Source organism: Crinia signifera, chromosome 3 (genome assembly GCF_055691185.1).
Source record: "Crinia signifera chromosome 3, ASM5569118v1, whole genome shotgun sequence".
In the NCBI taxonomy this organism is placed as follows: domain Eukaryota; kingdom Metazoa; phylum Chordata; class Amphibia; order Anura; family Myobatrachidae; genus Crinia; species Crinia signifera.
The window spans coordinates 306,987,074-307,001,659 of NC_139219.1; the positions used below are offsets into that span (position 1 = coordinate 306,987,074).

Below are 14,586 nucleotides of genomic sequence, written 5' to 3' on the forward strand. Positions count from 1 at the left end.
GGCATAGGGGCGTGATGAGGGGAGCGGCCGAAATAATGAGGGAAAATGGGCGTAAATATGGGCGTACACAGGGGTGTGCACCAAAAATGAGCGGTGCTACTACCGCACGATCGACTAAAGCACCGTTCATTTCGGACACAAAACAGGCGGCCGCCAACCGCCATCTCAAACCACCCCTACAGATACCGCATGCCAGCGTGCGCCTGGGTTTGCTAATTTACGCTGATTACTACCAAACACATACACCTGAATGTAATAACCAATGCTGCAGTCTATTAAGTCCAAACCATGATTTCACTACCTGCAAGCCACACACAGCACTCAAACACATTGGAAGCTTATCTTTCTATACTTCTCTACATTTAAAGGTTTGTTTAATTTAAGGTAAGAATCTTTTTAAGACCTGCTTATATATGCTAAGGTAGGTATTTGTTAAACAGTTATACACATTCACTACGTGCTTTCATAGACTTTACACAGTAGCACACTCAATCTACACAAGTCGACATGTGTCAACGTGTTCACTCTAATACAAACATAGGTTTTGTATTTATGATACAATAACATAAACCACATCTAACACCTACAAAGGATGTTTCAGCAATGTTTTAAGCCCATGGCCACTATTTTGCACATTAATTAATTCAATCAATTAATTAATTTTCATAATTATAGTTGAAAGGCAAGATTTGCAGGTCCATATATGTGAAGGGTATGTCAGCGTACACGGACGTACGCTCACTCTCACGAGCGGTGACATAAGCTGACTTTTCTATTGAAAACAATAGGGACCCGTCCGTGCAAGCTGGCGTACGCTCAGATAGCCGCAAGAAGTCGGTGGGAAGACGGCCGAGAGACGTCCGTAAACGGTGGTGTACGCTCAATTGTACGCCAGTTGTCGGAGTGTAAGGGCTGGCCCGTCCGTGTACGTTGGCGTACGCTCAATTGTACGCCACTCCCCTTTGCCGTTGTTTCTGGCCGTACGAATGCGGCTGAGTTGTGGGTGGACTTAACCCCAACGGCCGCGTACGGATAGCGTACGTTAATAGCGAACGTACGCACGTTTGGCCGCTCCGATCAGAATAACCTCCATAGATTGTAAGCTCCACTGGGGCAGGGACTGATGTGAATGTTCAACTATACTCTGTAAAGCATATATATGCGCGGTACTTGTCACGGCGCCCATCGCATCGCATACCACTAAATATGGTATGTGATGCGATGGCATGCGAATTTTAATTGTACAAGCACCCTTATGGGTGCATACAATGTTAAATGCCCCCAGAATGTTAAATTCCCCCCCGTTGTCAATGCGACCCCCACTATCAACGCTAACCCGAAGCGTGGCAAACGCAGCGAGCCTGTGAGGGCTCGGTGACTCGCTGCGCTCATCACAATATATAAAATCAACTCCACTCCGACGTGGATAGTGGGGGTATGAAAAGGTCGGAGGATGCGTACCGCCGCCCCTCGCGGGCTTGCTGTGCTCGCCACACTATATAGAATAAACTCCACGCCGACGTGGATAGTGGGGGTATGAAAAGGTCGGAGGACGCGTACCACCGCTCCTCGCGGGCTCGCTGCGCTTGCCACACTATATAAAATCAACTCCACGCCGATGTGTTAAATTCCACCCCGTTGTCAACGCGACCCCCACTATCAATGCCAACCCGAAGCCTGGCAAGCGCAGTGAGCCCGTGAGGGGCGGCGGTACGCGTCCTCTGACCTTTTCATACCTCCACTATCTACGTCGGCGTGGAGTTGATTTTAGATAGTGTGGTGAGCGCCAAGCGTAGCGAGCCCCGCGAGGGGACGCGGAATACATGTAAATTAATCATCGTCCCCTCGCGGGGCTCGCTCCGTTTACCACGCTTCAGGCTCGGTGGCTTGCTGCGCTCGTCACACTATCTAAAATCAACTCCACTTCGACGTGGATAGTGGGGGTATGAAAAGGTCGGAGGACGCGTACCGCCGCCCCTCGCGGGCTTGCTGCGACCGCCACACTATATAAAATCAACTCCACGCCGACATGGATAATGGTGGTATGAAAAGGTCACACTATATAAAGTCAACTCCACGCCGACGTGGATAGTGGGGGTATGAAAACAACCAGCCAATCAGCTCCTACCTGACATGTCACAGACTGTGTTTGAAAGATGTCAGGCAGGAGCTGATTGGCTGGTTCTTTATCACTCTCCACTTTTGAAGCTTAGTGAATCTGGCCCCAAACAGTCCCATTTATCATATAATATTTGTGGCTAATTCCCTGAAAACACCCATTTTCTGGGGTTTGCCGCAAAATATTACGTATCACCAAAATATATGTAGGAGGGACTGCAGCAGGAATCTCTGATAGGTTACTATTGGCACAGCGGAGCAATTCCAGCCGGCGATGTCACCGCATCTTGGCCGAGTTTCTGAGCACGGCCCATTTTTCCAGGTGTCCGGTTCCCTTTAAGAACACACATCACACACTGATTTGTAGTTGATAAATCTCAATATTCCCTACTAGGGAAGAGAACATTGTGCAGTTCGGCAATGTCTTTGTGGAAGCAAATCTATCTCCGAAAATGTGATGTATCTGGAGATGTGTGTGGAGGAGGAAGCCAGAAGAACTGATGCATTATGGGCATTGCAGCAGAGGATCAGACGGCTTTTAGTGAAGTACTCAGGGAAAAGCATTAATAAGCCAGCCAGCTCTTATTGGTCCTTCTCCTTTTGTACTTGTTTTCCTGTGAAAATCTAATCAATCCTCATTCAGCTCGTAGCCATCCGCTAATTGCTAGTCTTTTTCCACATATATTGCAGAAATGAAACATGTGAAAGACACATTTATTACCTCAGACACAATAATATTTCTGCAATTAGCCATAAAAAAAAACCGTTTTGCTCTGTAATTTCCAATTATCCTGTCATAAGCGCCGCGAAGCGTAACTCAATGTAACAAGTGACATGCCCTAACACATATGTGGCCATTGTTATTATCATTCATGGAGTATACTTTTCCTCCAGGATGATGCATATATGTGGATGAGGGCGTATTTCCAATATGAACTATTACTTGGCCTTACATTTAGATAGTCTCCTAGGTAACACAGCTGTACTGTACCTGTGGCACTTGGCTGTTCCATCCGTTTGCACCCACTGATAAGATGGAATTGTTAGGCCAAGGCCAAGATGTCATGTAAGCTTGCGAGCAGGGCCCTCCTACCTCTATATCAGCCTGTTACTACCCAGTTTGTTTTATCACAGTTTTTTCCAATTGTAAAGCACAATGGGATATGCCATGCTATATAAGAAACTGTAGATAAATAGATAACTAATAATCACTGCTGAAAATACTGCATTAATTTCATTGAAGCACGTGGACCATTTTTAAGTTGTCGCCAGCCAATCATTTTGGGGTTATGGCTGAAGGCAGTGCCAGATTTCCCGCTGGTCACTGAGTCCCACCCATTTCATCAGGGGGAAGCCCTTCCCCTAAATCACAGCTTCCCATAGGGTTATGCCCATTTTTCATTTGATCAGAGAGTGAAGCACCACCCAATAAATCACAGCGTTTTCATTTCGCCCATTTCATCAGAGTTGGAAGGGAAGAGCTTGACCTTCTCTCCCGGTGGGTGTGCCATTTCAGGGACTCCGTCTCCAGAGGAAGATTTCCTAGCCTAGACGGCAGAGCCAGTCTGCACAACCTGAGGAAGGTCCGATGCTGTGGTCTTGGATGCAGTAGGGGATCACACACATACATGCAGTGGCGTAACATTAGCCCCGCAGACCCCGTGGTCGCGAGGAGATGCTGAGTAAATGTGGGTGCCGGGGGTCTGCGGGGCTATCACTGCACCACTACTGCCTGTCGGGACCTGCAGTTCTACTTCCGGAGCTCCCCCTGCTGCTGCTGCTAATGAAAATGGCTCTAACAAAATGTCCGCCCCCTTACAGCAGACTGGTTTTGAGGATGCTAGAGGAGGCATAAACGGTCTGCTGTAGGGGGGCGGCCATTTTGTTGGAGGCATTATACAGTAGCAGCAGGAAGAGCGCCGGGACCACTAGCAAGTAGCTCTGCAGGTCCCACAGACCCTGCGGCGGCAAGCAGAGGGGTGAGTTAGATTAAACTTTACTGGGGGGAAGGGGGAGAGAGAAGGGGGGTTGGGAGACACTGATGAAATTATCCGGTGGGGGGGTGCCTATTTTGTAGTTACACAGCTGCATACATGCCGGAATCATCTATCTATACTAAGCTTAAGTAAAATGCACCATTTAAAAAAAAAGGGGGGGGGGGGGGTACATTTACAGGTGGAAGAAATTTGCCTCTAAATTGCATGCCTGGGGCCTGATTTATATTTGTAAGTAAAGAAAAAAAGGCAAGTAACTTTTTGCCTGGAACAAACCATGTTATCATGTAAGGTGAACAAACACATTTTTCTGTGCAGGCTATATAATTACTGCTTTAGCATGTAGCCCATACATGTTAGCTTTATTTATACACTGCAATTTAGATTTCACCCCACCCACAAATCTCTCTGTCACACCTGCCCCACCTGTAGAGCAACATGGTTTTGCCCAGTTTAGATGATGAATCAGGCCGTATATATATTGTTTGCAATTTAAATGCAAATTCCTCCCAACTGTACATGTATGTCTTTGAGTTTATATTTTGGTTTTGTTTGTTTTATAGTATGCTGGGAGTTCATCGAAATGTATTGACTGTTTCTAAGCTGGGTAACTGGATCATTTTACATACTGACATATTGAGTTATATTTTCTTTTAGCAATTTGGAGCATTGAGATAATTTAATAGTACGGATTTAGCTCTGTTCTTTTTTTACTCTAAAATGTTATAAATAACTCCACGAAATTCTGTAGGAATAAAGAAAGCAATCGTATCACTGATATTGTACTGTTCTCTCCATCCTAAGATACCACCATGATACTTGTTGGTTAAACGTTGCCAATAAGAGCCAGCGAATGTTACCACTGGCAGGAAATAACAGGGGTGGGAGGGTATCACCGCACTCTACTTTGACAGAGAGGCATGAATCATATCATCAGCATAAAGCAGGGGTGGCCAAACCGATCCTCAAGATCTACCAACCATATTTACCATATCTACCAAATTTTCCAGGCCACCTGTGGGTCTCCAACTCGGTCCTCAGGACCACACACAGGTCAAGTTTTCCAGGTCGCCCGGTAGGAGTGCTGTGTATCACCTGTCACATTTTAAAAATCTACAGGTGACCCGGAAAACATGAACTGTGTGAATTCCTGAGGACCCACTTTGAGAAGCTGTCCTCATGTGATGCTCATTATACATTTGCCATACACTGTGATGCTCGTCATACATTTGCCACACACCATGATGCTCATTATACCTATGCCACCCAGTGATGCCCAATATACATATGTGGCTGTCCGTGTCCCCTCTGTCACTCTCTCTGTGTCCCCGCTGTCACTTTTTCTGTGTTCTCGCTGTCAGTCTCTCTCTGCTGTCACTCTCCCTGTCCCTTTGTCCTTGCTGTCCTTGAATTTTGGCTCATACTGTATGGCACAATGTGTAAGGGGCACTAGTACTAGATAGTATAAGGGGTCCTACTAGTGTGGTGTATAAGGGGTATATAGTGTGGTATGCAACACTTAAAGACACGCCCCCTTTTTAAGTGACCACACCCCCTTTTTCAAAGGCACACGCATAACTAAATCCTTTATTTTTCCATACCCCGACTTTAAAATTTCCACGTTGAGCCCTGATTATTACTTACCTTCACCTCTGTAAAATCCCATGTAACTAAGGAAAGAACTGTGAGCGCTCTATAAACGCTATCCCCTTAGGGGGACTGCATTCCACATTTCAGCAGTGTCTGATCAAGTAATTGCATTACAAATTCAGATTGCCTATGGAGTGATCAATTTACAATTATCAAACGACACGAACGGTGTTATTAAAAGCCTTATCCCCGGTATTCTGTGCTGACACGGCACCTGAGCTATCTAAACTTTGCTAATAGTAAGTAGAAGCGGGTGACATCGTGATAAAGGGCTAAAGGCAATTGATAAGGGCAGAATGGGAAAACAGTGAAAATAATCAGATTAAGGAAAGGAAATAATTTAGGGGTTATTCAATTCCATGCTGGATTTTCGACAGTTCAAAACAACTGCAGTTTTTGCTGTTTTTAGCAAAATGGCTGCCATTTTCAACTGTTTTTTTTAGTTGTGTTTCGCCGATGCAGTTACGACTTTAAAAAAGTTAAACGGCATTGATGAAACATGACTAAAAATCATGCGAAAACAGGCGCAATTGAATGCTGAAGTCCGTTTTTAGGGCTAGTTGGAAATAAAAATATTATTTCCTCCTATGTGGCAATGAGAAGGAATTGAATGAAACTAAGGGGGAGAATTTTCAAAACTTGGAAAGAAATAAAGTACCAACAAATCCGCTTCTAACTGTAACTTTTGGCAGTTAGGAGCTAATTGGTTGGTACTTTCTCTCTCAAGCTTTGATAAATCTCATGTCCATCTACCTGAAGATGAATAGGGGGAGATTTTACCTCTAATTTAAAATAAGACTAAATGGGCGTGATCCAGCTGTGATTGGCTGTTTGCATAAAGGGCCCGATTCAGCCCTGCTCGCTAGGTTGCATATATTCGCTGACTAGCGATCAGGGAAACGCCGCCCCGCCAAGCGCACACACCCCCCACCGCCCGAATTCCCATGCTACGATCAGTGGCGTAGCTAAGTTTTGGGCGCCCCCCCGCCGTCCATGCAAACCCCCCCCCCCCCCCCCCAATCCCCCGCAGCCTTACCTATCGCGCTGGTCCTGGCGGCTCCGTTCTTCTGCTGAGGACCACCACAAAATGGCCGCCCCCATACAGCAGACAGTTTCAGAGCAGACAGTTTCAGACCAGCGAGATAGGTAAGTCTGCGGGGGATTGGGGGGGTGTAACTATAGCACCGCAGCCCCCGGCGCCCCCACATGCACAGCGCCCCCCCGTTTACACATCTCCTCGCATGCGTCTGCAGAGAGAGATCATTCAGTGGTTGCTCAGCATCGAGTGATTTCACCTTTCTTCGCAGATGAATGTAAACCTGGACTTATTTTTATCCCGGCGGTTCTTGTGCGAATTGAGGGCGGGGACTGCCTCAAGCAGGTAGGGGCATGCCTGTATACTCAAGTGTCCACCCAGTGTTTCCATGGACACGCCCACCGTCCCCAGGGACCGCCCTCTGTCACTCATTTTGCAACCACCCCGGCGAGTGTAAAACTCGCTGAAGGCATTCGCGCCGGGGGGGCCAAATGGGGTCGGGAGACGGGGCAAAATACGGACCTCTATGAACAAGTCTGAGTAGGCTCCATAGTACAAAGTGGTGTAAGACTAATCTGTAAATTACGACATCGTAGGAGTTTATCCACAATTAATATTTGCAGCAATAATAATTTATTAAAACATTAAAAGCATAAATTACAAATCCTTAACACAATAATAAATATTCTAAGTAACCAGACTTTTAGAGAAAGATTATTATAATATTGATCTCTCAATTGACCGCAACATTTGTTTCATAATTAAAAAGAACGATCAGCAATTGCCATACCAAATGATAAATCTAGAGATTGACAGTCTTTCAGTGCCTTTATATAGAACCTTATTTGTTCACACCCGGTTGGTGATGGCGGGTGTGGTATAGGGTTCCGACAGTTGGAATCCCGACAGTCATTAGCCTGATGTCGGGATCCCGACTGCCCGGACACGCTGCGGGCACGGTGGCTCGCTACGCTCGCCACCTATTCTATTCTCCCTCTATGGGGGTCGTGGACCCCCACGAGGAAAAATAGCGGGTGGCCGTCGGGCACCTGTCTGTCGGCGTTTTGATAGTCGGGAACCCGACGTCGGGTAAATGACTGTCGGGATCCCGACTGTCGGGACCGCGTCCGGCACCCGGTGATGGCAATATGTCTATAATAGGATAGTTGGTATCTATATATCAGGTAGCCACTGAGTCTTTGCTTATTGGTCCTGCCTGCGGGTATAAGTGGAGTTACACCAAAGTATCGGGGACCAGAGGCAGGTAATGTCAGACTCATGGTAGTTGTCCTTCTGTATGGGATGCAGTCAATTTGCCGGCGGTCGGGATCCCGGTGGTCGGAATCCCGACACTGGAATCCCGACTGCCGAAATCCCGAAACTTTCTCCCTCCGTGGGTGTCCACGACACCCATAGAGGGAGAATAAGATAGCGTGCCGAGCGTAGCGAGGCACCGGGCCCGCTGCGTAGCGAGCCCGCAAGGGGGGGCGCTCCACGTCCCCCCCATGTGGGGATTTCGGCGGTCGGCATTACATATCGGATCCTTCTGTATCCATCCTCTTTCTATTGGAGTTAAGGTGCTTAAACCAGCTGCGCCCCTAAATGTTATGGGTCTGTGCAGTCCAGGGCTTAAAATGGTGCTGTAGAGGTGGTGGAACTCATTTTCCTCGGCCAACTATTTACCTCCCCTCCTCTCCCCCCATTAGGCAGAGCCAGGGACGGTGGTAGGGTTTATGGCACCACCTTTAAATTTTAGTGCTTTCCTGTTAAAATTACTGTACAGGGCTGAGGTGGAGATCAAACTAGTCCCACATCACCATTCCAGCCCCCCCCCCCCTACACTTTAACTCCTGGTGCAGTCCCTTCACGCCAGTAAATTCCCAGTCTATGGGGTCGCTACAATTGGCTGCGGTGATCTCACAGGTGCAAGTCATCCAAGCAGTGGGTGCATTTTACAGCTGCCGAAATTCACACAAAACATTGTTTTGCTATTCCATCGATGGAGGGAAACTATCTGGTTCTGCCCCATCGATGGCAAAAGTATTTGACATCGACCATGAACTATCGATGATTTCGAATCATCGATGTTCGATGGCCATCCCTACTTGAAACTCTACAGCACATACAGTAGCACCCTTCGCAGTTATAAGGAACAACCCCAAAGGCTCTGCAGAGTCTACTGCTCATGGGTCAGATCCACTAAGCTTCAAATGTGATAAAATGGAGAGTGACAAACAACCAGCCAATCAGCTCCTGCCTGATGTTTTATAAACACTCTATGCCATGGCAGGTAGGAGCTGATTGGCTGGCTGTTTATCACTCTCTATTTTATCACTTTTGAAGCTTAGTGCCGTATATCTCCTGGAGCATGGTGTTGGTGCCATTTTCACAATGGTATAGCCACTACACATGGGCATAACTCCATGAAAATTAGACCTTTTTTTTTCATTTTCCAGGTGATAGCTGCAGCAGCGTCCACAATATAAGTATTTTTAAAGGGTGTTGGATGTGCAAAGTAACCCCCCCCCTCCCCCATACACCCATAAAGGATATGCCACTGTAGGCTATCTCTTATGGATGAGATGCACAGTATCAGACTTCGTAGAGACATAAAATGGAAAAAAAATTAAGTACCAACCAATCAGCGCTCAACTGTCATTTTTCATGCAGAGCCTGCAAAATGTCAGTTAGAAGCTGATTGGCTGGTATGTTATTTCTCTCCATTTTATCTCCAATTTCCTCCCACTCCTACCTCCCAAGACCTTTCTTGTGCTGCTCCCTTTTTCTGGACTTCTCTCCCTCTCTCACTCAGACTCTCCACACCTCTCTACAAAACATCTGATGGGCTCTCAAGATCAACATCACCAAACCCAGCAAAATCTCTCCCTAACCTTCTGCTGCACACTCACTATCTACTGTACCTCTCCTGTGTCACCCCTGTCTGTCTGTCCTCCCCTTTAGAATGTAAGCTCTGACGAGCAGGGCCCTCTTCCCTCATGTGCTTCTCTCTCTTAAACATCTTTGATGGCACCAAATCCTGCGGTTCTCTGTCACCCTGATACTTACTGTATGTCAGTGTCCTCTGCTGATGCTGCCATTTATGTACCCTTTACTTGTCCTCTATTGTATTTCACTGTAAGTCACTTCCAGTTTATGTTTATGTAATTGGGTGCAGCAGATCCCTTCTGGCACCATATAAAGGCTAATAATAATAATAATCTGTATCCAAGGTTTGATACATCTCCCCGGTGGTATGTCTGTAGGACAGTAGGATGTAATAGTGTAATTAGGGACAGAAAGACGGTGGGGAGAAATGTAGGAATGGAGGGTTATCATTTTTATCAATAGGATGGGGGGAAAAAATAGGTTAGCATCAATGAAAGCCATTGTATTAAAGGTTAAAAAGTATGACAACAGTTTAAGAAAAGGTCTACGCTTTGTGCAAATACCCTTTAAAAATAATGAAAGCGTTGAAAAAAATGCAGCGTTCTATAAGCGGCGCCTGGAAAAAGTGTAAGTAAATGTCAATCACAGAAAAAATTGGAAATCAGCGAAGTATGGAAGCTTTTTCTAGTAATTACAAAAGGAGTTAGAGGTTATTTCATGCTTACAGATCACAATGCCACTACCATAACCTTGTGCTCATTCTTATTTAAAATGGAATCATGAGTTTACTCTGCAAACAATGCGCTATTTGTGTAAGGAATGCATGAAACGCACTTTTACAGTTGTATTATAGTTGTATTTAAAATATATTTTAAGCCGTCGAAGATTTTTACAAATCAAATGATGGCTAAAGCCCAGCAATTGAACCTAAATATATGAAGCATAACCCGAAATATAATTTTTTGTGCTGCTTTTATAAAAAGCCCCCTAGGACCGAACCATTGCTACTACAGACAACTGATGCCATTACATCTCTAACACCTACTGATATGGATCAATCATCAGAGAGGACTGATATTTAGGCGATTAGAACATATAGATTAATGTGCTCATAAACCGTAGAATCTCAATGCAGAGCTGCCATATCCATTTACATGTTGGACACATGCTGGAGGAGATGTATGAAGCTTTGGAGGCAGTTGCGTAGCAATGCCGCCGCAGTCCAAACGGTTACTTGGGGGAGCCAGCATCAAGCAGGTGCATGGTCTATGCAGATTCAATGCGGTCCTGCCATCTGCATGGATTCTGATGAAAATAACCCTCCAAAAATGGCCACCACCTTGGAGGAGGCTGTTGCTAGAGGTTTGGACCTGTAGCATCTGTCAGGGAAACAAAGCATGTGTAGCATTACCTGGAAGGACTAGATTCCAGTAACACAGGTGCACCTGTGAACAAGTACCCCTGATAATGAGCATGAAACCACTGGCAACGCACAAACCCCCCCCCCTGGAAATGAGCATGTAACCCCTGGAAATGAACCAGAAGCCCATAGCAATGAACATGCGGGTAAAAAAGTGATATATGGGGAGAAACTTTTTGACAGGGTTCTAGTTACGAGAAGTGGGGTAGTTGCCCAAAGCAATCAGCTTCCAACTGTCATTTCATAGACTATTAGAAAAGTGGCAGCTGGTTTGTTTGGGCAACTTCTCCACTTCATCTCTCTCCAATTCTTGGTACCACTCCCTAATATCCTTGTCACGCACAGCTAGTGATGACCATATGAGGTCAGATTGCAATCATTATGTGACTTTACTTTTTGAAAGTTCCAACTGACAGTTGATGGGACCGATGATCCAACGTACAGTCGATTTGGTCTACAACTACCAAATTGCCAGTCTAAACCATGCAATGTGTTGCATTGCAATGGACACCTGCTTGCCAGACTACAAGCTTTGTAGTTGTAGAATTGTGAGACGAAGAAGCACCACCTTTGTAAGCTGAGTCATCTTTCTCTGAGGGAATGATCGGAAAGCATGTTGTAAAGTTGCATGAAGTTCTTCATGTACATTATCTGTCTCCCAAATACGCTTTCATTAATGTTTATGTTAAATTGTTAAATGCATTTGCTGCTCTTTAAATATTACGGTGGTTCTCAAGCTTGTTCCTTAGGACCCCACACATTTCACATTTCCAGGTCAACTGGCAGTTGCACAGGTGCATTCATCACTCACTGATACATTTTAAAAAAGATCCCCTGGTGGAGCTAATTATTTAATTTGCGATTATGAGGAGACCTGTAAAACATGCACTGTATTGGGTCCTTAGGACAGAGAACCTGTGAAATATTCTATATGTAATATGTATAATCTAATCTGTTTTCTTCACACATAGGTGAAATGTAACCACTCCGATTCACAGCAAGACACTAGGAGTCAAGATGGTTTATGGAGAATTCTTTCATAGAACTAGAAATGATGAGGAAGAGGTGAAACTGAACGTTGGAGGTTTCAAGCAGTCGGTAGCCCAGACGACTCTCTTAAAGTTCCCTCACACCAGACTTGGGAAACTACTCAATTGCCATTCAGAAGAAGCCATACTGGAACTCTGCGATGATTACAATGTTGCAGACAAGGAATATTACTTTGACAGGAACCCTTCCCTTTTTAGATACATCTTAAACTTTTACTACACGGGAAAACTTCACGTGATGGAAGAACTGTGCGTGTTTTCCTTTTGCCAAGAAATAGAATACTGGGGTATCAATGAGCTCTTCATTGATTCCTGTTGCAGTATCAAATACCAAGAAAAAAAAGATACTATCTCAGAGAAGGACTGGGATCAGAAGAGTGACGTAATCAGTTTGGATTCATCTTCTGACCAGTCCTCTATTTTTGAGAAGGAACTGGAGTTGTTTGATACAAAAAAGTTTGGGGAATTCCGAAGGAAAGTATGGATCAGACTTGAAAATCCTGCATACTCTTTGTCAGCGAAGCTCTTTGCCATTTCCTCTTTAAGTGTCGTCTTGACTTCCATCGTAGCCATGTGCATCCACAGCATGCCCGAATTCCAAAAATTTGATGACAATGACCGAGAACTGGAAGATCCCGCCCTGGAAGTGGTGGAGATAGTATGCATTGTTTGGTTTACTACAGAACTTGTTACAAGACTTGCTGTTGCTCCCTCACAGAAAAAATTCTGGAAGAACCCCATGAACATAATCGATTTTGTCTCCATCATACCATTTTATGCCACTTTGGTTGTAGACACCAAGGACACTGAAAATGAAGGCATAGAGAACATGGGAAAGGTTGTCCAGATACTACGACTGATGAGGATATTCCGTATCCTAAAGCTTGCCAGGCATTCGGTCGGCTTGAGGTCTCTAGGGGCAACTTTAAGGCACAGTTACCATGAAGTTGGGCTTTTACTTCTATTTTTAGCTGTTGGGATTTCAATATTTTCAGTACTTATTTATTACTTGGAAAAAGACGATGAATTATCTTCTCTTACCAACATCCCGACCTGCTGGTGGTGGGCGACCATCAGCATGACTACTGTTGGCTACGGTGACACTCACCCGGTCACATTATATGGAAAGCTTGTTGGAACTGTTTGCATCCTTTGCGGTATACTAGTGGTTGCTCTTCCGATAACTATAATTTTTAATAAGTTTTCTAAGTACTACCAAAAGCAGAAAGCAATAGATGTGGATGGTTGCAATGAAGATGACCAAAAAGATAAATTTAATGACCTCCCATATTTTAATATAAGAGATAGATATGCAAGAAGGATGAATTCCTTCATTTCAAGTCTTTCATCGGTGGGAATTATTGCAAGCAATGACTCAACAGATGCCTCCAGCATCCAAGAAATGGAGGATTCCTATAATGCAACGTTCAAATGACAATTCTTTCCATGTTAACCTATGATTTCTCTCATGTATTGCTACCTCCCTATGCAAACCATAACGTCTTATGTTCTTTATAGCACTTAATTCTCAGGGTATGACTCGTAGCCATAATTTAGCACATTTATTGCTACCGAATTAATATTGTAGCTTGCATTTTCGGTTTCTTAACTGAAAATCATAATTTGCCTTTGTTTTTGTTTTTTACATATATTTTTTGTACGGAATAAGAATCTTAAAAAAAACAAAAAAACATTTTATTGAATGCACATAAAATAGATATTTATTTGATTGCCATGTCAAACCACTTATAAGGGGGTTGCAGGTTTCTCCCTTAACGATAATAGAAAATGAATTGTTTTTTTTTAATGAATTGTTTAAATACGTACAGTATAGAACTATTTATTTCCCTGCGTTTACTGAAGTTAGGTAGTGTTTTACCTGTTGATACCTGACTTGGCCATATCTTATTTAGTCTTACGTTAGGGAGTTTGTTAAACTTATTGGGAAACGTATTTAAAGATTTGCAGGCATCTCCTTGGCATGTACGGTATGCACTATCGAACAATTGTGAATGCAGGAAAGCATGTAAGTCTGATATGAAACTATGGAATCTAATAAACTTCCTGTTTCAGTGACATTTTTTAAAAACAACTGCTTCAATTATTAAATAAAAGTCAGTGACACAAATAGATAGATTATGAGGGCATGACTTCTATTTGACCTGTTTGACTGGTTAAGGGGTATATTCGTCAATGATTGGGTTTTCCCGAATCCCGGCTCTAGCAGGCGAAGGGATGTGTACGCTAACACATTAGCTTGCATGCAGTCGCAAGGAGGAGAATTAATTTGATGGTCACTCACCATCGAATGATTACTCTAGCCCAGGAATGTCCAAACTGTAGCCCTCCAGCTGTTGTGAAACTACACATCCCAGAATGCCTTCGATAGTTTTAGCATTCCCTAGTAGCAAAGCTGTGGCAAGGCATAATGTG

The 14,586-nt window shown here is 44.4% G+C and overlaps 1 protein-coding gene across 1 annotated transcript in view; it reads left to right on the forward strand.

Annotated features, from left to right (window-relative positions):
- The window catches only part of KCNS3 (potassium voltage-gated channel modifier subfamily S member 3), a 71,444-nt gene extending 57,205 nt beyond the window's left edge, over positions 1 to 14,239 (forward strand). The window contains exon 2 of the mRNA XM_083178583.1: positions 12,076 to 14,239. Within this exon, the coding sequence (XP_083034709.1) occupies positions 12,122 to 13,588 (1,467 nt within the window). The 5' untranslated portion in view covers positions 12,076 to 12,121 and the 3' untranslated portion in view covers positions 13,589 to 14,239. The remainder of the gene's footprint in view (positions 1 to 12,075) is intronic.
- The last annotated feature ends 347 nt before the right edge of the window (positions 14,240 to 14,586 follow it).